Source organism: Sprattus sprattus (genome assembly GCF_963457725.1).
Source record: "Sprattus sprattus genome assembly, chromosome: 5".
In the NCBI taxonomy this organism is placed as follows: Eukaryota; Metazoa; Chordata; class Actinopteri; order Clupeiformes; family Clupeidae; genus Sprattus; species Sprattus sprattus.
This window is the reverse complement of record NC_137924.1, coordinates 575,353-602,873: the sequence shown is the minus strand read 5'-3', so window position 1 is coordinate 602,873 and position 27,521 is coordinate 575,353. Positions and strand designations below refer to the sequence as shown.

The 27,521-nt window shown below is 44.3% G+C and overlaps 2 protein-coding genes across 2 annotated transcripts; both read right to left on the bottom strand.

The window, feature by feature from the left end:
• Positions 1 to 14,747, bottom strand: LOC308365321 (guanylate-binding protein 4-like). Its single transcript, XM_080838703.1, has 11 exons — positions 14,614 to 14,747; positions 10,995 to 11,186; positions 10,659 to 10,736; positions 10,025 to 10,074; positions 9,634 to 9,743; positions 8,106 to 8,293; positions 7,640 to 7,885; positions 6,650 to 6,930; positions 5,838 to 6,050; positions 3,361 to 3,463; positions 1 to 1,026 (listed from the first exon to the last, which is right to left on the bottom strand). The coding sequence occupies exons 2-11, from the start codon at positions 11,182 to 11,184 to the stop codon at positions 587 to 589; spliced, it is 1,899 nt and encodes a 632-aa protein (XP_080694829.1). The 5' UTR covers positions 11,185 to 11,186; positions 14,614 to 14,747; the 3' UTR covers positions 1 to 586.
• Positions 14,748 to 17,656: 2,909 nt separating this feature from the next.
• LOC308365708 (guanylate-binding protein 4-like) lies at positions 17,657 to 27,083 on the bottom strand. The gene is made up of 11 exons (XM_080839239.1): positions 27,043 to 27,083; positions 24,691 to 24,882; positions 24,188 to 24,265; positions 23,701 to 23,750; positions 23,309 to 23,418; positions 22,214 to 22,401; positions 21,386 to 21,631; positions 20,532 to 20,812; positions 20,165 to 20,377; positions 18,351 to 18,453; positions 17,657 to 18,174 (listed from the first exon to the last, which is right to left on the bottom strand). The coding sequence occupies exons 2-11, from the start codon at positions 24,878 to 24,880 to the stop codon at positions 17,735 to 17,737; spliced, it is 1,899 nt and encodes a 632-aa protein (XP_080695365.1). The 5' UTR covers positions 24,881 to 24,882; positions 27,043 to 27,083; the 3' UTR covers positions 17,657 to 17,734.
• Positions 27,084 to 27,521: the final 438 nt, after the last annotated feature.

Below are 27,521 nucleotides of genomic sequence, written 5' to 3'. Positions count from 1 at the left end.
TTTAGTTCAATATATTTTATTTCATTTCATTTCCAACAACTTGTTTCCACCATTTGCAATAAACGGTCAAAGGGACCAACTGGTCTCACCTCTACTCCTCATCTTTTCTACACGCGTCAGAACCAAAATCCAACTCAGCCACCAGTGGTAGTATAATAGGAATGGCTGCTACAGTGTTGTTTGGGGTCAATTTGACCCCAGGCTGTTTAAAATGTGAACAATATATAAGAAATATCATCTTTGTCATTACATTGTTACTATTCCTGATAACAGAAATCGTTTTTTTTATTCCAAATGTTACAGATAACACACAGCTGGGTGGAGTATTGAGGGATGATAGTGACAGCAGGAGGAGGTGGGGATGATCACTGGATACAGCAGGAGGAGGTGGGGATGATCACTGGATGCAGGAGGAGGAGGTGGGGATGATCACTGGATGCAGCAGGAGGAGGTGTGGAGGATCACTGGATGCAGCAGGAGGAGGTGTGGATGATCACTGGATGCAGCAGGAGGAGGTGGGGATGATCACTGGATACAGCAGGAGGAGGTGGGGATGATCACTGGATACAGCAGGAGATGGGGATGATCACTGGATGCAGCAGGGTACAGGGATGGGGACTACTCTGGGTTCTTGCACCATCATGGCTTTCTGCTGCTCCATCATCTGGCTCATGAACTCGTTGTGTCTGCGGTCCTGCTGTTCGAACAGCCTGGTAAACTCCTGGCTCTTGGCCTCCTGTGCCTCCTGGGTCCTCCTCCTGCTCTCCTCTATCTCTCTGGTCATCACGTCTGCCTTCTCCTTGAAGCCCTTCTCCAGCAGGGCGGCCTGCTCCCTCAGCATGCTCTCCCTGGCCCGACGCGCCTCCTCCTGCTGCAGCTGCTGCTCCTCCTGCATCTTCTCCATCACCTGCCTCATGCGCTCCTCACTGCTCTGACGCTGCGCCTCCATGCGCTCCTCCAGCTGCCTCTGCGCCTCCTGGCCGGCCCTCATCTCCTGCTCCATGAACACGGCTCTCTCTCGCTCCTCTGTACACACACACACACACACAAATTACACACACACACACACACACACACACACACACACACACACACACACACACACACACACACACACACACATTATACCCGTACACACAACAATTATACAACACACAAACACACACACACACAATATATACACATACAAACACATTATACAAACATCACACATACACACATCACACAGACACACACACACACACACACACAAACACACAAACACACACACTTACACGCACAGACACGCTCACATACACGCACACATACACAGGCCTTAATCTGCTACTCCAGGGCCCTGTTCGGGGACGCTCGCTAAGCGGTTTAGCGAGCTAAATTCCAGGCTAAAAAAAGACAACACCGTTTTAGCGGATTCGGCGTAGCAACTTTTGCTCAATTTCCATGGTAATTAATCGCTTAGCCCTAGCCTGCTCCAGGGCAGGCTAAGCAAAGTTTAGCTGGCTAAACTTGCCACACCCACGCCAAAAGGAGGGATCCCATTGACAAGGAGTCATAGTTTGATTAGCATAGGAAGAGTTCTTTGCGATCGCCAAGAAGATCAATTTTTCCATCATGATGAGTTCTTGTATAAGCGCTACCGATCCACCCGACAAGGAATAATTAATTTAGAAGACCTTCTCGAGTCATTTATTGCATACACCACCGTCAAACATTGAATGTCATCACTTTCTTGCGAGGGGTAGCCTTCATTTTTGTAATGTCGGCGATGCGGAGAACAAAGCACTCATAATTATATGACAGTGGTAGCCTATAGTACAGTTGAGACATTGGTACAGTTGATAAACCCGAAATAACTTTCATGTGCAGCCTGAGACGTGATTTTTAGTTTGCACATGAATACTAACGTTTTCTTTGATCCCAGGAAATTTGAGCACATAACCCAAATAGATATTGGCTAAAGTTGTTTTACCTACTTTAACTTACATCATTGCAAACGTTTAGTTTTGCAAACGTGTCTAGTGTTTGTGCGGTAGTGAATGGTGGATGGTGGAGGTGGATGGTAAGGTGGGTGCATGATAAGAAGAGAGAAATAGACACAATTTCTTTTCATTGCTTAAATGTATTGAATTTCTAATTAATACATTCACATTTAGTCATTTAGCAGACGGTTTTATTCAAAGCGATTTAAAACTACAATTCCTACGAGGGTGAGGGGAGTCGAACCAGTGATCTACAGCATGCAAGCCATACGCTAAACCCGCTGCACCATAGTACCTTTTTGTGAAGGGAAAAGATGTCACGTATTATACATCTTATAGACAGTTTCTTATATCGCTGTGGTAGCCGCGGGAGTGTCAAATTTTGACATGATTATGGTCTTGAATTCTTCATAACGCGTTCATGATCATACCCTGCCTCATCGGAGAAAAAAAATAGTCTTTTTCTTTGAGTTTAGACCATTGCACCTTTCAAAAAAATCATGGTTTTGGGGATCGACCTTTCTTGCCTTTTGAAGCAAGACGTGCACGCGCAATTTAGCTGACGAGATAAATTAACTTGAGGTTAAAATAAATTAGCGCCCGTCGCCAGACCCGCTTGGCCTGTTCTCATTTAGCGAGCTAGTTAATCTCCAGTTGCAAGCTAAATTAATTATCTTAGCTTCAGTTGTACGCCGAACAGGGCCCAGGAGCATAGCTTTCTCGCTCCTGGATATACACACACAGACACGCTCACACATTGCTCAATCATTCTTTACACAAATATTATATACCCACACAAATCCATTATACACACTTATTATATGGCAACAACAGTATGAGCATTCTGATTGGCTAATGGGTAGTCATGCGAGCCGCTTATTGACATCCTCGCCGGTCTGATATGTATTATTATTGCCCTCTAATGACGTCATCTTAAAAATGAGAAATATTAATAGACATCAACTAGCCTGAATACCAGACCGAACTTAGCCCCACCCACAACATTTGAGGTCTGGAAGTTCGGCCTGGCACTGCCCTGTTGAGGTGAAATTATCAGATTTTAGGATTCGGCCGGACCAATCAAATTGTCAGGGTGGGCTTTATAAGATGATGGACAGATGATCAACCGTAACGTAATCAACTACGTCACCAATGCTTGGGTTGAATTTGTTATCAACAAATAACGAATTCGCTATCGCTCGGCCGATATGTTACAGCCTCAGTCTGATATTTCCTGGCATGACCTCACTTTTGGTTAGTAAGTAGTTAATACACACACAATCATTATACACACAAATATTATACACACACACACACATCCATTGTACACAAACACACACACATTATATATACACACACACACACACACACACATCCTCACCACAGATCTCTCTGTCCTTCTCACTCAGACTCTGGTCAGCCTGTAGGATGGTTGCAGACTCCTCCCTCCTCTGCTTCATAAACTCCTCCAACACGTCCTCAGCCTGGGACACACACACACACACACACACACCTATAGTTCACTAAGAATCGAATGGAACGTACCCCTACACAGCCTGATGATGATGATGATGATGATGATGATGATGATGATTGGCAAAAGCAGGTCTAAGGATTGATGCTTCTTTACAATTTACTGAGAACGTGAACTTGTATTGCCCCTTTAAGAATTTTTTATTTAGCTAGCATCTCCTTTTAGTCTTAAGTCTGAAGTTGCTGATCTGAAGAGAGGTATGCTTGTTCCCATGACAAAGAAACTAAACGTATATTTATAATAGAGCTGCAACGATTAGTCGACGAAATCGACTAAGTCGATTGTGAAAAATGGTCGACGCGGATTTGTATCGTCGACGCGTCATATAATATTTTTATTTTTTTTGCAGGCGCTAACAGAGCTACCGGTACTTTTCATTCGGAATTGCATATAGGAAGTGCGAATTAGCTGCGAAAAGCGAATTATTCTGAGATGGCTCATGTTACCATGGAAACAATCAACAAAGCTTGGTTTAGCAGCTGCTGCATATCAGATATGGCTAACAGAAAAGTTGTCATTTTTTTCAATGATGGTCAATTATTAGAAGTACTACTACAGTATTTCAAAGAGAATGGGCTGTGGGAGCATAAGAACAGTAAGTGTCTAGCAGCAATTATCATAGACATATATCTATAACTTATTGTAAGGTTTACTCTTAAATGTTTGAAAACAGACCATCTCATGGAGGATGCTTGCTAACGCTATTTCAGTTATGTTAAGTGCAATGTGGTAAATCAGTGAATTATCAGAGTAGCCTGTATTTTCGTTTGTTCTGAGTAGATAACCTCCTCCACTTAGCAATCTTCAAACAAAAGACTGTGGATTTTTTTTTTTTCATATGTTAAATTTGAATGTCACCTGCAGCTCAGTTATGTTGCACTTGCAGAGGCTTGATTGCTATTTAGAGTTCCTTTTAAAACTTTCTCTTTACTTTTATAAGCATATTTGCACTCTTAATTTGTATTACTATTTAATGTATTTATTATGATGATTACATTTGTATTAACTTGTTACTCAAATACATATGAAATTCAAATTCCAACATTTTGAATCATTTCTTAAATTTATGGAAATAATCGTTAGATTAGTCGATTAATCGAAAAAAAAGTCGATAGATTAATCGATTACCAAAATAATCGTTAGTTGCAGCCCTAATTTATAAGTGATAAACCCTCGAAGATATGGTATTATGATGACATAACGGTGTATATACTAACTATACACATAGGATGTGATATTTATATTGTTTTGTATTATGCCATGAGGTTAGCATACGTTTTCCCTCTGCTAACAGGCTAATATCCAGTGTGTTTGACGACTGCATGTTACAGACTGTCTCGTTGTATGTTAATGTGTACAGTGTACGGAGCTCCTTTTCGCTGGAACAAAGCATCAGAACTTCAGTGCGTGGCCATTTCTTGCTCAGCAAACAGACTCACACAGAACACACCAAAGGACTTGTTCAATTGTTGGCGTGAACCGGATAAAATTATTGACTTTTTGGCTCTGGTCACCCTGATGGGCCACTTGGACGGTTGTTCAAGGATATACGAAAAGCCTTTCCAGTCTGAATCTCATTATTTCTTTCCAAGTGTTTAATTGATGTCTGCTTAAAGCTTTTATGTCTAAGTATAAGAATCACTTGTACTCAACAGTTTCATTATTATTAGTTATAAATGTTATTAACGCATAAATAAATGGTGATGTGTTTCACACTTTACAATAAGGCTCCCTAGTGCCCAGTCTTCTGAAAGACTGTTGGCCTGGTTCTTTGCTATTCCTGAAAGACTGTTGGCCTGGTTCTTTGGTATTCCTGAAAGACTGTTGGCCTGGTTCTTTGGTATTCCTGAAAGACTGTTGGCCTGGTTCTAGAGTGTTTCTGTACAACTGTTGGCCTGGTTCTAGAGTGTTTGTGTAAGACTGTTGGCCTGGTTCTAGAGTGTTTCTGTACAACTGTTGGCCTGGTTCTAGAATGTTTGTGTAAGACTGTTGGCCTGGTTCTAGAGTGTTTGTGTAAGACTATTGACGTGGTTCTAGAGTGTTTGTGTAAGACTGTTGGCCTGGTTCTAGAATGTTTGTGTAAGACTATTGACCTGGTTCTAGAGTGTTTGTGTAAGACTGTTGGCCTGGTTCTAGAATGTTTGTGTAAGACTGTTGGCCTGGTTCTAGAGTGTTTGTGTAAGACTGTTGGCCTGGTTCTAGAATGTTTGTGTAAGACTGTTGGCTTGGTTCTAGAATATTCCTGTAAGACTGTCAGCCTAGTTCTGGAATGTTTCTTTTGGCCTGATTCTAGAGTGTTTGTGTAATGCTGTTGTCTGTTGAACCTTTTCTCCTCTGTGGGTCTGGCTGTTGTATTTCACCACAATCTCCTCCATGTCCTGGCAGAAGAGCTGGTAACCTCCCACTTTGGTGTAGAACCCCTGCTGGAGTTTGTTCTTCAGTGGAGCAGAGAGACCTGTGAGGATTTCCTGACAGATTAGCACCGAAGCCTCCTCATTCTGCAGCAGGAATCGACTGAACAGCTTGTCGACAGCCTCCTGAAACACCACATGGAAACCTTCTTACTAGGGGTGGGATCCTCTTGGCACCTCACGATTCGATTCCTATTCAAAGGTCAACAAGTCGATTCTAAACCAATTATCGATTCTAAACCGATTATTGATTATCAGTTCTAAACCGATTAAAACGATTACCAATGCATCTCAATTTTTAAAACATTTGAGTTTGTTACTCAGAGTTTCAAATCACTTCCTACTTTGTGTTTGATAATTAAAAGAAAATCAACAGATGAATAAGCTTCTCTATTTCTCTCACTAGAGAAAAAGCTTTTCCTTGTCACAATTATGACTTTCTATGAACAATGCAATAATCGATGCAGCTTGCATTTCAACACATTATATGTAAAAAAAAAAAAAATAATTAAATTAATAAAATTGATTATGAACTTTTCTGAATCGAGACAGAATCGTTCTAGAGAGAATCGAGAGAAATCGAAAAATGTCCCACCCCTACGTCTTACTCTTCATCACAGAATGTCTCAGCTACGTAAAGGATTTAGTTTAACAGACGACTACATAGTAATCTTTATACTTGTTAGTTTCGCTCCCCGTCCCCTCATCAGAGAGCTCCAGTTTACCTCTAGAGACTTCATGTGCTTGCCATCATCATCCTTGAAGGAGCGCTTCATGAAGATCTCTGTTGCCAGGCTGGTGAGGCGCTGGTGTCCAGAGGTGATGTCCTTCAGGTCCACAGGGAAGTACAGCCTCAGTTGCTCCAATCCACTCTCATACACCTCAAGCCCTTCCTTAATAGCATCCTCATTCTCAAGCTGTGCCATGGCAACCACGGCATTCTCCAGACAGGGCACGCCTCCACTGGAGAAGATATCCACGTACATCTTCACCATGTGACCAAGGACTTACGAGGGAGAAACACAAGGACTTAGCAGGCACTCTGTAACAGTTACTCACTAACAGTGTAACAGTAACTCACTAACAGTGTAACAGTAACTCACTAACAGTGTAACAGTAACTCACTAACAGTGTAACGGTAACTCACTAACAGTGTAACAGTAACTCACTAACAGTGTAACAGTAACTCACTAACAGTGTAACAGTAACTCACTAACAGTGTAACAGTAACTCACTAACAGTGTAACAGTAACAGTGTAACAGTAACTCACTACAGTGTAACAGTAACTCACTAACAGTGTAACAGTAACTCACTAACAGTGTAACAGTAACAGTGTAACAGTAACTCACTACAGTGTAACAGCAAGTCACTAACCATGTAACAGTAACTCACTAACAGTGTAACAGTAACTCACTAACCGTGTAACAGTAACTCACTAACAGTGTAACAGTAACTCACTAACAGTGTAACAGTAACTCACTAACAGTGTAACAAATTACTTATTTGGCAGTTAAGTTTTAGTTGCATGGAAGAGTTGGTAAGTTGGACAGAATGGGATAGTTTCACTTTCGTTTGGTAATTATGAACAGAATGGGTTAGTTTCACTTTCGTTTGGTAATTATGAACAGAATGGGTTAGTTTCAGTTGTACCTAGAGAAGGACTGGAGCTTTAAAACACAAAAAGAGCCTCACTGATTATTCCAGACTGACTCACTTCGGCCATCTACTGCGTGCCCATCCTTCAGCTGCTTCACTGGGCTCTGGTCGAAGACGAAGCTGCAGAAGCGGTCGGAGACCTCAAGGAACGGTGGAGCTAGATCAGAGGGAGCCAGGCTCTCCATGCGGATCACATTCTCAGGGCTGCTTGTTGGGAATGGGAAGGTGAAACACTTCCGGGATGGGAAGTATTTCCGGATGCACTCCCGAGGAAGGTTGTAATCATTCACCTTTTTTGAGTGGCCTTCAAGATAACACAACATAGGTCTGGTTTAGTGGAGATATTGAACCTTAACCTTCAGGGTAGCACAACATAGGTCTGTTTTAGTGGAGATTATTAACCCTAACACGAGATATTTACACACGTGGGGTTCTGTTCTTTGTGTGTGTGTGTGTGTGTGTGTGTGTGTTTAAGAATAAAAGCCGAAAGGATACGGTCATGACTTTTGGACTGTTAAATTTACCATCTTTGAGCTTCAGGGCAAAGTCTAAGTATTCATCTTCAGTAACGTCTTTCCCATCGATCTTCCTCTCCAGAGTGAAGTCCCTCACAGCCCAGATGAACGTGGGGAAGAACTTCACAAACTCTGAAGTGTCTCCGTCTTCATCACATGACTTCACTTTGATGAACTTCGCCAGCTCTGTTACAAATCTGGAGGAGGTTGAGGTCCACTGCATGTGTGTGTTTACAGGAGGCAGGGGCGCTGACTGGCGGGGAAAGGTGGTACTGATTCTAACGGCCCAGCCCAACGCAGCACGGCCCACGGCCCGCGGATGGCAATTAATAATATAATATTAATATTCTTGCCTTTTTTTTTTTTTTTTTAAATGTCTCATTACAAAGAAATGGTAATTGGAAATAAACGTATTAAACTCACAACTGTCGATTTCCATAACGTTTTTGTTAGTTATTCAACATATTGTCATTTGCCCTTCCCCCTGAGCTCTTGCGAAATGGTTCGGCCGCAACGCGCGAGGCGTTGAAGTTGCACTGGCAGCAGGTGTACAGAGCGGCTGGGCTGGCTGAGGTCAGGTCTTAACCTAGGGTGACCAGACGTCCCGGTTTTACCGGGACCCTCCCGATTTTGAGTTGCGTGTCCCGCGTCCCGACAAAAACCTGTCGGGACGCTAATATGTCCCGGTTGTCAGCGATTACATAGCCGATGTGGTCTTATTATAGCCTGATCATTATCTAAACCCATGTAAAAATACTAATAAAGTGTCCAGCGTATGATTTGAACAATGTGTGCGTGTGTCAGTCAATCAAAGTGGTCTGCGTCTGCATAACCTGTGCAACCAGCGTTACAATGTATTTGTTTCTGCCTAACGTCTCTTCAAGACAGCCAGGATTATAGCCATGGAGTTTAGCTCAAAGTAAACGGTGCAAGGAGTGAAATTGTAAGTACAGGTAGTTACAGAATGTGGCTGTATCTGTTATCTGTAGTTGTTAACGATTGTTACCCGCTCGAATGTAGGTTTACTTGAGGTTAATGAAAGGGAATATTGTAATGTAGTGGGCTGTGTTAACACTAAGCTAGCTAGCTATTTTGTTAGTGTGAACGAGCAAATTCGAAATACAAGAAATAACTACCGACATCTTTCTATTCTTTGCATTAATATCTCTCTAGTATTTCGAAACAATAATATCAGTCCCTACCTATAGAATGTTGGTTTTTATAATCAGTTATTAATGCTAGTGAATCTTAATTTGACATAATTAAAGTGAATGCATTGGGTGCCTTCCATTTCAGCCCATTATACAATATATTTATCATTGATAATGAAGATTTATTTCAAATGGGCAACATGCCTCTCCCCTAGAATCTTTCATAGGGCCCAAAATTCCTGGCAGCGCCCCTGACAGGAGGGGTGGCAATCTCTTGGCACCTCACGATTCGATTCGATTCCAATTCAGAGGTTAACATTTCAATTCTAAACCGATTATCGATTCTAAACCGGTAAAACGATTATCGATGCATCTCGAAAGGATACTGCAGCTCTTCCACTGCTCTGTTGTCAATGGTGCCCCTGCTGTTGTAGATCAGACTACTGCTCAGCAGAACGGCCAGAGAAAAGAGCTGTGTGTCATTCTTGGAGTCTCCCTGACACATGTGGAACACACACACACACACACACACACACACACACACACACACACACACACACACACACACACACACACAAACACACACATACCACACACACACACACACACACACACACACACACACACACACACAAACGAAAACATAAAGTAGTTGAGATGCTAAATCTAATTAATGACCACATCACCTTGTTTACATCTATGTGTGTGTGCGTGTGTGTGTGTGTGTGTGTGTGTGTGTGTGTCCACATTTTCTGATGAGAATGAAGACCACATCACCTTGTCAACATCTCCCAGTCCTTCTGTGTCGAGTAGAACGATAGTGTTTCCTGTAAAAGGCCAGGCAAGTTAATTTAGTTTCTATGGAAACAACATCAATCTAAAGTGCTCAACTCCGCAATTTATAACAAAAACATACTACACATGAAAAATATTTAATTAATTTAATATCATATCAAATCTGACAGCTGGCATATCATGAATGTTCCTATATGTATGTGTGTTTGCGTATCTGTGTGTGTAGGTATGTATGTGTGTTTGTACGTACTGTATGTTTTAGGGTTGGGGGGGGGGGAATTCTCGGTTTAGAATTGATAATCAACAATTAGTTTAAAATCGATAATCGGTTTAGAGATCGGTTTAGAGATTCCCATCCCTAGTATGTATATGTGTTTGTGCCTGTGTAGGTATGTGTTTGTGCGTGTCTCGGCATGTGTGTTTGTGTTTGTGTGTGTGTAGGTATGTATGTGTGTTTGTACGTATGTGTGTTTGCATTTTTGCGTGTGTAGGTATGTTTGTGAAAAAACACACACACGCAGTGAAAACACACACACTCAGTGAAAACACACAAACTCCTTTTCAGTGGGTGGGTAGGTGTGTGTGTGTGTGTGTGTGTGTGTGTAAACATACAAACCTGGTTTAGAGGGGTGAGGTACACACCACATCCAGATTCCTTTGGTTTTGGACTCAATAGTGCTACCCAGGGCAAACCCTGAGAGATCAAGAGGTCAAGAGGAGCATCATTTAGAGACGATGAGATGTGCTGCAAACCTGTGCTTCATGACACACCCCTCAACATGTCTCCACCAATCACACACACTGGTTTACCCGCCCATCATACCTCCACCAATCACACACACTGGTTTACCCGCCCATTATATCTCCACCAATCACACACACTGGTTTACTCACCCATTATATCTCCACCAATCACACACTAGTTTGTCTGCTTTCCCCCCTGTGATCTGACCTGTTTGTTTGCCGGCCAGTCGGTTCATGAGGTAGGACTTCCCCGTGCGGTAGAGCCCCACCACAGCCACCACCACCACCGGCTCCTGAATCTGCTCCAGGATCTGCAGCGCCCCCTGCTGTACACTCATGCGCCCGTCTGTCCCATTATCAATCAGACACACCGGGGCCTGCATGGACACTGGTGCCATCTCTGACACACACACACACACACACACACACAGTTTACTTCTTTATTTGGATTCGGTAAATTAGTACATATCAGGCAAAATCCAAATTTGGCTAAAGGGAAGTCTTAAACTGCATTCAAAGTTCTAGTCCATATTGTGCATTACGGGTAAAGGTGACACCTGCGCTTTCAGATAAAGAGGCTACCTATTAATGCTGACGTTGAGCAGTACTTTGCAAAGTGTTTGGCCCTTTTTTTTGAGAGACCACAGATTTGTAGGCCTCGCACACACATTCTATGCACATGACCTAGGCTGCCAAAGATCAAGGCAATGATTGTACATGTGTAGCCGTAGTTGGTTAAAACAGTACTTAGGGGTTGATATTTAAGCAGTTTTGACGCATAGCAGGTGTCCATGTAGGCGTCGTAAGAGCAGCCAATCTCAATGATTGTGATCGTTTTCTTTTCTTCATTAATTGACACAAGGTCCGGTGTATTTGCGATGTGCTTAATGGCAGTGTTCAATTCGTTCCACACATACAAACACACACAGAGACACACACACACACACACGTACACACACACACACAAATCAGAGACAGCACTAGACGTTTATAGTTAGGCATCTCTTCAACCTGAGCCTCTAACTGGGGAAGGTCCCTGCTCTGCGGAAATCATCCTGCTTCATCTCCATCCTGAGGAAGCAGCACCCCAGTGAGCTGAATGACTTCAGGCCAGTCGCTCTGACATCACACATATCTAAGACCATGGAACGACTGCTGCTTCTCATCCTCAGACCTCAGGTACGCCATGCACTTGACCCGCTGCAGTTTTCCTACCAGGAGGAGGTGGGCGTGGAAGATGCCATCGTCTACCTAATGCAACAGGGCACACACTTATCTGGACAAGGGGAAAGGTGCCGTGAGAATCATGTTCTTTGATTTCTCCAGTGCCTTCAACACCATCCAACTGAGTGACCAGCTCGTGCAGATGGGTGTGAACGTCCACCTGGTATCCTGGGTCACGGACTACCTGACGGAGAGGCCACAGTTTGCCAGGCTAAAAGACTGCGTATCTGAGACTGTGTTGTGCAGCACCGGCGCTCCACAGGGGACTGTGCTCTCACCAGTGCTGTTCACCCTGTACACATCAGACTTCACCTACAACATGGAGTCGTGCCACATCCAGATGTTCTCTGAGGAGCCTGGTGGACAACTTTGTGCAGTGGTGCAGGCACAACCACCTGCAGCTGAACACCACTAAGACCAAGGAGATGGTGGTAGACTTTAGGAGGTCTCAGCCTCCTCTGCTACCAGTCTCCATCGGAAGGATCAGTGTGGAGGTGGTCAACACCTACAAGTACTTAGCAGTTCATCTGGACAGTAAACTGAACTGGTCAGCCAACATAGATGCAATATCATAGAAGGGTCAGAGCCGGCTCTACTTCCTGAGGAGGCTGAGGTCCTTCAATGTCTGCAACAAAGTCCTTTGCATGTTTTACCAGTCTGTTGTTGCCAGCGTCCTGTTTTATGCTGTGGTGTGCTCGGGAGGCAGCATAAAGAAGAGGGATGCAGGGTGGAGAGAGTCTGTGTCTGTGTCTGTGTCTGTGTCTGTGTCTGTGTCTGTGTCTGTGTCTGTGTCTGTGTCTGTGGTGTGCTGGGGAGGCAGCATGAAGAAGAGGGATGAAGGGCGACTGGACAGGCTGGTGAGGAAGGGGCAGCTGTTGTTGGCACTGAACTGGACTGCCTCACAACGGTGGCGGATAGAAGAACCCTGAGTAGGTTGCTGACCATCTTGGACAATGTCCACCACCTACTACACAGCACTCTCAACAGACAGAAGAGCATATTCAGTTGCAGACTCATGTCACTGTCATGCTCATCGGACAGGCTTCGGCTTTACAACGCCAACCCTAACCCTAATCCAGACTCCTGTCACTGTCAAACTCATTCTACAGGCTGAGGAAGTCCTTTGTCCCCAGGGCCATTCAGCTAACGCCACGCAGAAAGGGAGGGGGAGGGAGATGCACTTCTCTGCATGAGTCTACCTTAGTCTTAGTCTGCCCTCCCCTTCTCTTCTCATATCATTATATTCCATCCCACTGTCCGTCCCTTTACTGGCTATACTATCCCCTTGCACAGCCTTTACTATTTATATCTCTTTGCACTATCCTCACACACACAAGCACAAGTACTCTATCTTTGCACTATCCACACAAGCATATGAACTCTATCTCTCTGCACTCTTTGAACTACTTTCCTTGTGGACATCAACACTGTCACAATCAATGCACACTGTACTATTTATTTACGTCAATGCCTAGTGTCCTGTCGTCTCGCATCTGCTATACGCTTGTTTTAAATCACCCACACAGCACAAGGACCATGCAAACTCACCCAGCTTCTCCACTTAAGTCACTCCACACGTCTCCAAGGTATAAACGCTACGGCACTCTGTGCAGGCTACAAATCATATATTCCCAAATCAACGAACACTTCAATGTAATAACCTAAAAGTCACGTACAAAATGTCATAAGGAAGCGCATCCTATCTTGGTTCTTCCAACACACACACTTTCAATCACTCCGCTGGATGTAGCTTACACGAGACTCATGCACCCCAAAGACAAAAGGCAGCTCTGCCGATAGCTTCTCTGCTGGGGCTATATACAGGTGAACTAATTAGCTTCTCTGCTGGGGCTATATACAGGTGAACTAATAAGCGGGTCTCCCCCTTTACTTCACGTCTCCACGTAGAACACCCACGATACGTCACTAACGGGGATACACCTCCACTATGCCACAGTATGTTTGTGAGTTAAGTTAGGTGTATAAGCTACTGGATGACCTAAAGTTCCCTCAGGATTAATAAAGTATCCATCTATCTATCTATCGATCTATCTATCTAAACAATCAATTTCACCACGGACAGATTGCTATTAAAGTTGCTCTAAACCTGCACTACTCTATTACTCCACTGAAGGCTCATAGAGATGGCTGTCATGGAGACGCCTGTACAGACGGACGGGAACAGCAGGTTTATGAGGCGGTTGCTGCGGGCATAACTCTACGGAATGCATCACCCCTTTCGTGCACATCACGTGGACAGAAGTATGCTACTTTAGTCTATAACAAATGCCAGTGTACTCTCGTCAATGTTCCTTGCGCGCAATGCGTTTATGTTTTTCGTGGTCAAAAGGCATTATGGCGTTTCATGGTCTCGTAATGAATTAATGCATTTGGCGACAGAATGCGTTCTGTCTAAATAACATTGAAAAAACATATACAAAGGGATTTTAAAAAAAACAACAAAAATAGTTTTCTCCTTTGTCAAACACGTAGTATTAATATCGAGGTAGATATTCCCCCAACCTTCCAATGTTAATTTCGCTTCAAAAAGCTAAACAAATAGGTTGACGTAGGCCTATTTAGTTAATGTAATGGCAGCCTACCTTTTCTGAAGAAGTTAGAAACGGGCTCTCCTGGTGTGAAGTCTTCGGAGAGTGCTGAAATAAGTCTCACTCCGGAGAGTGTTGTGATTACTGCGCAAGGCGAAGCCTTCAGTCATAACAGTTGAAAATGAAACTAACTCCGCCGGCTGACGTAATCTCTTGTTGCGTGTGTACGTCTCTTGTAAACCAAAGCCACGTTTCTTGTAAACCACAACCCCGTTTCTTGTAAACCATTTGATAGATGATAATAGGTGTTTCTGGCGCATGGGGTTGTGTTGATAACGGAGACCTCTATAGTGAGATTGACATACTTTACCTTTTCAAATGAACTACACTCTATAAACTACATATTTGACCTTTTTAAATGATCTATCCTCTGCAATATAAACTGCAATTTTTTTCTCAACACGTAGCCGTTTGTTGGCAGTCTCAAGTTGATCATATCTTTATGAAAACTAATCTTGCGTTTCATAAACGGTAGGGAGTAGCCTACTGTCACTGTGAACGAATCAAAAACGCGTCCTGGCGTCATCTGATGACATGAAGGTTGCTAATGATATTCATAAAGCTGAGAATGTGCGGCCACTGCTGTCTCGAACGTGTTAATTTCATTTTTTTTTTTCATATTCAGATTCAGATTTTATTTTTAAAAGTAACTTTATTTAATGTATAATGCAGCCATTATGCACACACGGAAATACGTGGACTAGAGACAATAAAAACTCTGAAACTGGAGAAAATTAGACACACTTTGAAAGGTTCCATACAGAGCTTTGAGAGAACCTGGAGCCCTTTCTTGACCTACTATAAGAGCATACAAAGCCCACCACAAGAGACATATTAGATGCCCCACCCCCCCCCTTCTCTCATTTTCTTTCTTTTTCTTTTCTCTGTTTTGTCTTGCAGCATTGTTGTATGTAATTGTATTGTAATACTCCAATATTTCTTTATATTAAACATTTTCTCTCAATGTATTTACTTCTGCTGCATGGGGTAGGCTGGTTGTGGGTGGGTGGGGGTGCCTTATTGTGGGTAGGGGTATAATCATTAGATTTGTGATGTTTGAATAATTGTATTGATTACCCAAAAAACACAAATAAAAAGTGTCAAACATAAAGCTGCTTTCCAAACCTTCAACCTCCTGTGCTTGTGTTCAAGGGGATCTCCATGGCAACCTCCTATGCTTGTTTTCAAGGGATCACCATGGCAACCTCCTGTGCTTGTGTTCAAGGGGATCTCCATGGCAACCTCCTGTACTTGTGTTCAAGGGGATCACCATGGCAACCTCTTGTGCTTGTGTTCCAGGGGATCTCTATGGCAACCACCTGTGCTTGTGTTCAAGGGGATCACCATGGCAACCTCCTGTTCTTTTTCTCAAGGGGATCACCATGCGGCAACCTACTGTGGTTTTGTTCAAGGGATCACCATGGCAACCTCCTGTTCTTCTTCTCAAGGGGATCACCATGGCAACCTCCTGAGCTTGTGCTAAAGGGATCACCATGGCAACCTCCTGTTCTTCTTCTCAAGGGGATCACCATGGCAACCTCCTGAGCTTGTGTTAAAGGGGATCACCATGGCAACCTCCTGTGCTTGTGTCCAAGGGGATCACTAGTGATGAGCAAATTAAGCTTTGTGAGGCACTGAACCATTTGGGCACATTGTTTCAAAAATTGGTTCATTACTTGAAGCTTCAGTAACAGTGATCTCTCCCCCCCGCCACACACACACACACTCACACACACCACTGTGTATGTGTTTACACACACATAAGCCCGTATACAAAGATTGTGATATTATCATTTTTTTTGCACTCAGATGGTTCATTCGGAGACAGAAGCGATTGCTGTTTCGTACGTAATATGTCACGTGATTTTTCCGTACCAAAGCAACCTTCGAAGCAGTGGTTCAATGTTTGGTGTAGTTAATGGTTTGAAGCACGTTCCGGAGCTTCAGTGTCAGTCTGCCATCACTAGGGATCACCATGGCTGAGGTTGTGTGTTGAGTGTGGGACTGTGCTTGTTTTCAACACAGGGGAACTTCTTCTTTTTTTTTAATGTCAGTAAGGTCAGGAAGAAAAGATGGAGGACTCTTAATGTCAGAACAATATGAGGAAATGAAATACAACTAGATAGGAAATACCAGTGCTTCCAGATCTATTGAATTCATTTCATGTTTTAACATTTTTCATTTTTTTTTTTTCATTTTCAAAGCAAGCAAAAGGTAAACAGGAAACAACATGGGCAACATGACTACATGTGTTAGGGTAAACAGGAAACAACATGGGGAACATGACTACATGTGTTAGGGTAAACAGGAAACAACATGGGCAACATGACTACATGTGTTAGGGTAAACAGGAAACAACATGGGGAACATGACTACATGTGTTAGGGTAAACAGGAAACAACATGGGGAACATGACTACATGTGTTAGGGTAAACAGGAAACAACATGGGGAACATGACTACATGTGTTAGGGTAAACAGGAAACAACATGGGGAACATGACTACATGTGTTAGGGTAAACAGGAAACAACATGGGGAACATGACTACATGTGTTAGGGTAAACAACATGGGGAACATGACTACATGTGTTAGGGTAAACAGGAAACAACATGGGGAACATGACTACATGTGTTAGGGTAAACAGGAAACAACATGGGGAACATGACTACATGTGTTAGGGTAAACAGGAAACAACATGGGGAACATGACTACATGTGTTAGGGTAAACAGGAAACAACATGGGGAACATGACTACATGTGTTTGGTGAAAATTCACTCAAGGTACCCTCAGGACTCTGGAGTTGCATATAAGTTTATTTATTAAACAACAACAACAAGCTCGTCTGGCTATCCCAGGTCCTAGCAGGTCAGAGAGAGAGAGCGAGAGAGAGAGCGAGAGAGAGAGAGAGAGAGAGAGGGAGGGAGGGAGAGGGAGAGGGAGAGGGAGATGTGGATGATCACTGGATACAGCAGGAGATGGGGATGATCACTGGATACAGCAGGAGATGGAGATGGGGATGATCACTGGATACAGCAGGAGGAGGTGGGGATGATCACTGGATACAGCAGGAGGAGGTGGGGATGATCACTGGATACAGCAGGAGATGGGGATGATCACTGGATGCAGCAGGGTACAGGGATGGGGACTACTCTGGGTTCTTGCACCATCATGGCTTTCTGCTGCTCCATCATCTGGCTCATGAACTCGTTGTGTCTGCGGTCCTGCTGTTCGAACAGCCTGGTAAACTCCTGGCTCTTGGCCTCCTGTGCCTCCTGGGTCCTCCTCCTGCTCTCCTCTATCTCTCTGGTCATCACGTCTGCCTTCTCCTTGAAGCCCTTCTCCAGCAGGGCGGCCTGCTCCCTCAGCATGCTCTCCCTGGCCCGACGCGCCTCCTCCTGCTGCAGCTGCTGCTCCTCCTGCATCTTCTCCATCACCTGCCTCATGCGCTCCTCACTGCTCTGACGCTGCGCCTCCATGCGCTCCTCCAGCTGCCTCTGTGCCTCCTGGCCGGCCCTCATCTCCTGCTCCAGGAGAACGGCTCTCTCTCGCTCCTCTACACACACACACACAGATTATATAAACACACACACACTCACTCAAATTATACACACACACACACACATTATACACACACATTATATAAACACACACATACTCACGTTATACACACACACACATGCACGATCTACACACACAAACACACACACACACACACACACACATCCTCACCACAGATCTCTCTGTCCTTCTCACTCAGACTCTGGTCAGCCTGTAGGATGGCTGCAGACTCCTCCCTTCTCTGCTTCATAAACTCCTCCAACACGTCCTCAGCCTGGGACACATACACACACACACACACACACACACACTCACACACACACACACACACACACACACACACACACACACACACACACACACACACACACACACACACACACACTCTCACACACACACACACACACACACACACACACACACACACACACACACACACACACACAGAACCACACATACACACACACACACACACGTGCACGCACAAACACACACACACAAAACACAAACACAAACACAAATACAAACATACCGTTCACAAATATTCGAATGGAACGTACCCATACACACCCAAAGGGATTGTTAATCTTACACATCAACAATATTCTCGTCTGGCTCTAATGTGGTTGTAATATTTAGTGTTTATTTCACACTTCGTCTGGTTCTAATGATTAGTGTTTCTGTAACTCTTGGTCTGGGTCTAGTGTAAGACTGTCGGGCTTACTTAAAGGTGTTTTTGTAAGACTGTCGGCCTGATGCTTCTGTTGGCCTGGTTCTAGAGTGTTTGTGTTGGCCTGGTTCTAGAGTGTTTCTGTTGGCCTGGTTCTAGAGTGTTTGTGTTGGCCTGGTTCTAGAGTGTTTCTGTTGGCCTGGTTCTAGAGTGTTTCTGTTGGCCTGGTTCTAAAGTGTGTCTCTTGGCCTGGTTCTAGAGTGTGTCTGTTGGCCTGGTTCTAGAGTGTGTCTGTTGGCCTGGTTCCAGAATGTTTCTGTTGGCCTGGTTCTAGAGTGTGTCTGTTGGCCTGGTTCTAGAGTGTGTCTGTTGGCCTGGTTCCAGAATGTTTCTGTTGGCCTGGTTCTAGAGTGTGTCTGTTGGCCTGGTTCTAGAGTGTTTGTGTTGGCCTGGTTCTAGAGTGTGTCTGTTGGCCTGGTTCTAGAGTGTTTGTGTTGGCCTGGTTCTAGAGTGTTCCTGTTGGCCTGGTTCTAGAGTGTGTCTGTTGGCCTGGTTCTAGAGTGTGTCTGTTGGCCTGGTTCTAGAGTGTGTCTGTTGGCCTGGTTCTAGAGTGTTCCTGTTGGCCTGGTTCTAGAGTGTGTCTGTTGGCCTGGTTCTAGAGTGTGTCTGTTGGCCTGGTTCTAGAGTGTGTCTGTTGGCCTGGTTCTAGAGTGTGTCTGTTGGCCTGGTTCTAGAGTGTGTCTGTTGGCCTGGTTCTAGAGTGTTTGTGTTGGCCTGGTTCTAGAGTGTTCCTGTTGGCCTGGTTCTAGAGTGTGTATGTTGGCCTGGTTCTAGAGTGTTCCTGTTGGCCTGGTTCTAGAGTATGTATGTTGGCCTGGTTCTAGAGTGTTTGTGCTGGCCTGGTTCTAGAGTGTTCCTGTTGGCCTGGTTCTAGAGTGTGTCTGTTGGCCTGGTTCTAGAGTGTTCCTGTTGGCCTGGTTCTAGAGTGTGTCTGTTGGCCTGGTTCTAGAGTGTGTCTGTTGGCCTGGTTCTAGAGTGTGTCTGTTGGCCTGGTTCTAGAGTGTGTCTGTTAGCCTGGTTCTAGAGTGTGTCTGTTGGCCTGGTTCTAGAGTGTGTCTGTTAGCCTGGTTCTAGAGTGTTTCTGTTGGCCTGGTTCTAGAGTGTTTGTGTTGGCCTGGTTCTAGAGTGTGTCTGTTGGCCTGGTTCTAGAGTGTTTGTGTTGGCCTGGTTCTAGAGTGTGTCTGTTGGCCTGGTTCTAGAGTGTGTCTGTTGGCCTGGTTCTAGAGTGTTTGTGTAATGCTGTTATCGGTTGAACCTTGACTCCTCTGTGGGTCTGGCTGTTGTATTTCTCCACAATCTCCTCCATGTCCTTGCAGAAGAGCTGGTAGCCTCCCACTTTGGTGTAGAACCCCTGCTGGAGTTTGTTCTTCAGTGGAGCAGAGAGATTTTCGAGGAGCTTCTGACAGATCAGCACCGAAGCCTCTTCATTCTGCAGCAGGAATCTAGTGAACAGCTTGTCGACGGCCTCCTGAAACACCACATGGTAACCTTCTAACTCTTCATCACAGAATGTCTCAGTTACCTTAAGGATTTAGTTCAAGAGATGACTAGACAGTAATCTATACTTTTTAGTTTTGCTCCCTGTTACCTCATCTGTTTCATATCAGAGAGCTCCAGCTTACCTCCAGGGACTTCATGTGCTTGCCATCATCATCCTTGAAGGAGCGCTTCATGAAGATCTCTGTTGCCAGGCTGGTGAGGCACTGGTGTCCAGAGGTGATGTCCTTCAGGTCCGAAGGGAAGTTAGCCTTTAGCTGCTCCATTCCACTCTCATAGAGCTCAAGCCCTTCCTTAACAGCAGCCTCATTCTCAATCTGTGCCATGGCAACCACGGCATTCTCCAGACAGGGCACGCCCCCACTGGAGAAGATATCCACGTACATCTTCACCATGTGACCAAGGACTTACAAGGGAGAAACACAAGGACTTAGTAGGGACTCTGTAACAGTAACTCACTAAAGTGTAACAGTAACTCACTAACAGTGTAACAGTAACTCACTACAGTGTAACAGTAACTCAGTAACAGTGTAACAGTAACTCACTACAGTGTAACAGTAACTCAGTAACAGTGTAACAGTAACTCACTAACAGTGTAACAGTAACTCACTAACAGTGTAACAGTAACTCACTAACAGTGTAACAGTAACTCACTAACTGTGTAACAGTAACTCACTTACTGTCTAACAGTAACTCACTAACAGTGTAACAGTAACTCACTAACAGTGTAACAGCAACTCACTAACAGTGTAACAGTAACTCACTTACAGTATAACAGTAACAGTGTAACAAGTTACTCATTTGAGAGTAAAGTTTCTGTTGCATTGTAGAGTTAGTAACTCACTTTCGTTTGGTATTTATGAACAGAATGGGTTAGTTTCAGTTGTACCTACAGAGGGACTGGAGCTAGAAAACACTCACACACACAGTTGGGTTGCCCAGATGCCATGAGCCTCACTGTATTTATATACTGACTCACTTCGGCCATCGACTGCGTGCCCATCCTTCAGCTGCTTCACTGGGCTCTGGTCGAAGACGAAGCTGCAGAAGCGGTCGGCGACCTCCAGGAACGCTGGAGCCAGCTCAGAGGGAGCCAGGCTCTCAATGCGGTTCACATTCTCCGGGGTGCTTGTAGGGAATGGGAAGGTGAAACACTTCCGGGATGGGAAGTATCTCCGGATGCACTCCCGAGGAAGGTTGTAATCATTCACCTTTTTTGAGTGACCTTCAAGATATCACAACATGGGTCTGGTTTAGTGGAGATATTTAACCTTAACCTTCAGGAGGACACAACATGGGTCTGTTTAAGTGGAGATAATTAACCCTAACCTTCAGGACAGCTCAACATGGGTCTGTTTAAGTGGAGTTTGGGAACACACACAACATGGGTCTGTTTTAGTGGAGTTTGGGAACACACACAACATGGGTCTGTTTTAGTGGCATTGGGAACACACATAAATGAGTAATAAATGAATGGCCCTTTGGCTTTAACTGTGTGCGTGCGTGTGTGTGTGTGTGTGTGTGTGTGTGTGTGTGTGTGTGTGTGTGTGTAACTCTGTGTGACCTCCCGTTATTTGTCATGGTCTGTGAGCCGGACAAGACAGGGAACACACTTAAATGAGTTTGGGAACACATTAAAATCTGTTTGTGAACACACATAAATGAGTTTGGGAAAACACATGAATACATTTGTGAAAACACATACAATATGTTTGTGAACAAACACACATAAATTAGTTTGTGAGTTCATGAATGACTCAGGCAGTTAGAAAGAGCAGTGAACTCAGGTTTGTTCAGTAAATCTTACCAGCTTTCAGCTTCAGGGCAAAGTCTAAGTATTCATCTTCTGTTGCCTCTTTCCCATCGATCTTCCTCTCCAGAGTGAAGTCCCTCACAGCCCAGATGAACGTGGGGAAGAACTTCACAAACTCTGAATCGTCTCCATCTTCATTACATGACTTCACTTTGATGAACTCCACCAGCTCTGTAACAAATCTGTAGGAGGTTGAGGTCCACCATCAGCTCTGGCTAATAGTAGAGCACCATACCACCATCATACCACCATCATCTCTGGCTAATACTAGAGCACCATACCACCATCATACCACCATCATCTCTGGCTAATACTAGAGCACCATACCACCATCATCTCTGGCTAATACTAGAGCACCATACCACCATCAACTCTGGCTAATACTAGAGCACCATACCACCATCATCTCTGGCTAATACTAGAGCACCATACCACCATCATCTCTGGCTAATACTAGAGCACCATACCACCATCATCTCTGGCTAATACTAGAGCACCATACCACCATCAGCTCTGGCTAATACTAGAGCACCATACCACCATCAGCTCTGGCTAATACTAGAGCACCATACCACCATCATACCACCATCAGCTCTGGCTAATACTAGAGCACCATACCACCATCATACCACCATCAGCTCTGGCTAATACTAGAGCACCATACCACCATCAGCTCTGGATAATACTAGAGCACCATTCCACCATAATCTCTGGCTAATACTAGAGCACCATACCACCAACATACCACCATCAGCTCTGGCTAATACTAGAGCACCATACCACCATCAGCTCTGGCTAATACTAGAGCACCATACCACCATCATCTCTGGCTAATACTAGAGCACCATACCACCATCATCTCTGGCTAATACTAGAGCACCATACCACCATCATACCACCATCAGCTCTGATTAATACTAGAGCACCATACCACCATCATCTCTGGCTAATACTAGAGCACCATACCACCATCATACCACCATCAGCTCTGATTAATACTAGAGCACCATACCACCATCATCTCTGGCTAATACTAGAGCACCATTCCACCATGAGTGTGTGTGTATGTGTGTGTGTGTGTAAGGATACTGCAGCTCTTCCACTGCTCTGTTGTCAATGGTGCCCCTGCTGTTGTAGATCAGACTGCTGCTCAGCAGAACGGCCAGAGAAAAGAGCTGTGTGTCATTCTTGGAGTCTCCCTGACACATATGGAACACACACACACACACACACACACACACACACACACACACACACACACACCATACACACACACACACACACACACGAAAACATAAAGTAGTTGAGATGCTAAATCTAATTAATGACCACATCACCTTGTCTACATCTATGTGTGTGTGTGTGTGTGTGTGTGTGTGTGTGTGTGTGTGTGTGTGTGTGTGTGTGTGTGTGTGTGTGTGTGTGTGTGTGTGTGTGTGTGTGTGTGTCCACATTTTTGATAAGAATGAAGACCACATCACCTTGTCAACATCTCCCAGTCCTTCTGTGTCGAGTAGGACGATAGTGTTTCCTGTTTGAAAGGCCAAGCAAGTTCATTTAGTTACTATGGAAACAACATCAATCTAAAGTGCCCAACTCTAACATTTATAACAAATACATACTACACACATGAAAAATATTGAATTAATTTCATATCATTACAAACCTGACAGCTATCATATCATGAATTTTCATATATGTATGGGTGTTTGAGTTTTTGTGTGTGTACTATGTGTGTCTGAGTCTGTGTGTTTGTAGGTGTGTATGTGTGTTTGTGTTTGTGCGTGTGAAGGTGTGTATGTGTGTTAGCGTAGGTTGTTATTGTGTGAGTGTCTGTGTGTGCTTGTGTGTTAGTGTAGGTTTTGGTTGCTGGTGTGTATGTGTGTGTGTGAGTGTGTGTGTGTGTGTGTGTGTGTGTGTGTGTGTGTGTGTGTGTGTGTGTGTGTGTGTGTGTGTAAACATACACACCTGGTTTATAGGGGTGAGGTACACACCACATCCAGATTCCTTTGGTTTTGGACTCAACGGTGCTACCAAGGGCAAACCCTGAGAGGTCAAGAGGTCAAGAGGAGCATCATTAAGAGACGATGAGATGTGCTGCAAACCTGTGCTTCATGACACACCCCTCAACATGTCTCCACCAATCACACACACTGGTCTACCCACCCCTCAACATGTCTCCACCAATCACACACACTGGTCTACCCACCCCTCAACATGTCTCCACCAATCACACACACTGGTTCACCCTTCCACATGTCTCCACCAATCACACACACTGGTTTACCCACCCATCATGTCTCCACCAATCACACACACTGGTTTACCCACCCATCATGTCTCCACCAATCACACACACTGGTCTACCCACCCATTATATCTCCACCAATCACACACACTGGTTTACCCAGCCATTATATCTCCACCAATCACACACACTAGTTTGTCTGCTTTCCCCCCTGTGATCTGACCTGTTTGTTTCCCGGCCAGCCGGTTCATGAGGTAGGACTTCCCCGTGCGGTAGAGCCCCACCACAGCCACCACCACCACCGGCTCCTGAATCTGCTCCAGGATCTGCAGCGCCCCCTGCTGTACACTCATGCGCCCGTCTGTCCCATTATCAATCAGACACACCGGGGCCTGCATGGACACTGGTGCCATCTCTGACACACACACACACACACACACACACACACACACACACACACACACACACACACACACAGACATGTACAAACACACACAAATAAATGCAAACTTCATTTGATTAGATTTCACACTCTCTGTTCGCGAATGTATTAACTAATTGTTGCATAATGTTCAAATTTACCTTTTACTACTTTTACTATGTTTAATGTGATATTGTATCCACCTTACATATTCGTAGTTACTAAAAATGACATTAAATATGTGAGAGTTTTACTGTCATAATGTCTAAACTATAAAGATGCTATGGTTGATCTACACTGTGTTAGCTTCATGTTGGCTCGCTAATGTAACCCCAACAATGTGTTAGCCTCATGTTAGCTCGCTAATGTAACCCCAACACTGTGATAGCCTCATGTTAGCTCGCTAATGTAACCCCAACAATGTGTTAGCCTCATGTTAGCTCGCTAATGTAACCCCAACAATGTGTTAGCCTCATGTTAGCTCGCTAATGTAACCCCAACAATGTGTTAGCCTCATGTTAGCTCGCTAATGTAACCCCAACAATGTGTTAGCCTCATGTTAGCTCGCTAATGTAGCCCCAACAATGTGTTAGCCTCATGTTAGCTCGCTAATGTAGCCCCTACAACGCCCCAAAAAATGTACATTTATATCCAATACACGGCCGTCAGCAGAGTTTGGTCCACCATCTTTGTAATTTGAAGTTGCCAGAGGGAGCTGCCTCACAGATTTATTGGTAATGGGCAGCATTGAGGCAACATCAATGCTGCCTTCAATAATGCCGTTACGGGGGAATTTCGAAGTTATCTTACTCACAAGAAAAGACGGAAACAAACTGTCCTTGATGCCCCGCTGTCCAGTGAGGTACCCCAGACAGCCTTTCAACCCATTTCGAAACTGTGTAACTAACGGGTAAGGTGGAGTGCATACACACACACACACAAATACACAAACTGACCCATCACAGCACTACCTGACCTGAAAGATGTATGGCACAAACACACACACACACACACACACACACAACCACACATACACAGAGACACACACATACACACAACCTGGATGGTATGCAATTTTGAGAAGTAAAGGTCAGGTATTTGTCATGCAAAAATACAATCCATTGCTAGGAGACACCTGTCATGGTAGTTAAAGTATGAATGAATGCACAGAGTCGTCATAGCTGATGGCAGGCATTGTCCTTGCTCCTGTTTGCACCAAAAAGCAGAACAGAGACACTGTCTAAGGTGGGCAGAGAGACTGTCTAAGGTGGGCAGAGCAGAGAGACTGTCTAAGGTGGGCACAGAGACTGTCTAAGGTGGGCACAGAGACTGTCTAAGGTGGGCAGAGCAGAGAGACTGTCTAAGGTGGGCAGAGCAGAGAGACTGTCTAAGGTGAGCAGAGAGACTGTCTAAGGTGGGCAGAGAGACTGTCTAAGGTGGGCAGAGCAGAGAGACTGTCTAGGGTGAGCAGGCGCTGTCAATATGGCCTATATGGTCTGAAGCAACAGTTGGAGGCGAATGTTATGTGGTTGAAATCGTAACTTTCTAACGTTAGCAGGCTAAATAATTGTGTTAGTACCACAAACTATGTCGTCAGTTATTTTTCACCGCGGACAGATTGCTAGAACCTACACTACTCCATAACTCCACTAAGGGGTCATAGAGATGGTTGTCATGGAGACGCCTGTACAGCCAGACGGGAACAGCAGGTTTATGAGGCGGGCCCGAGCATAACTCCTGCTGAACTTTAGAAACACACACACGTCTACGGAATGCATCAGTCCTTTCGTGCACATCACGTGGACACAAGTATTAAAAATGTCAGTGTACTCTCACTGTCAATGTTCCTTGAGTAGGCTACAATGCGTTTGTGTTTTTCGTGGACAAAAGGCATTATGGCTTTTCATGGTTTCGTAATGAATTAAAGCGTTTGGTGGTACATAATGCGTTTTGTCTGCCTAACATAAAACACATGTACATATAACTATAAAGGGATTTTAAAAAAAAGGCAACAGAATAGTTTTCTCCTTTGTCAAACACGTAGTCTTATAGGTAGATGTCGCCCCAACCTTCCAATGTTAATTTCGCTTCAAAAAGCTAAATTAATTGGTTGACGACGCGTAGGCCTATTTAGTTAATGTAATGGCAGCCTACCTTTGGTGCAGAAGTTGGAAACGGGCTCTCCTGGTGTGAAGTCTCCGGAGAGTGTTGAGATCAGCGCGCAGGGCGAAGCCTTTAGGAATAACACATGAAAATGAAACTAACTCAGCCGGCTGACGCATTCTCTTGTTGCGTGTGCACGTTTCTTGTAAACCACAACCCCGTTTCTTGTAAAGCATTTGACAGATGATAATAGGTGTTTCTGGCGCATGGGGTTGTGTTGATAACGGAGACCTCTATAGTGAGATTGACAAGCCAGCACTCAATCATTGAAAACATCCGTTCCTGTTTAGGTTATCTTAAGCCAAGGGAAACTCGGGACAACTGGTTCACAATGTGAAGAGATACGCGGTGGGCCGAATGGCTTCTAGCTGCTTTACTTTTTTAAATCACCTATAGCCTACTCTGCGATATAAACTACATACTTTACCTTTTCAAATGAACTACACTCTATAAACTACATATTTTACCTT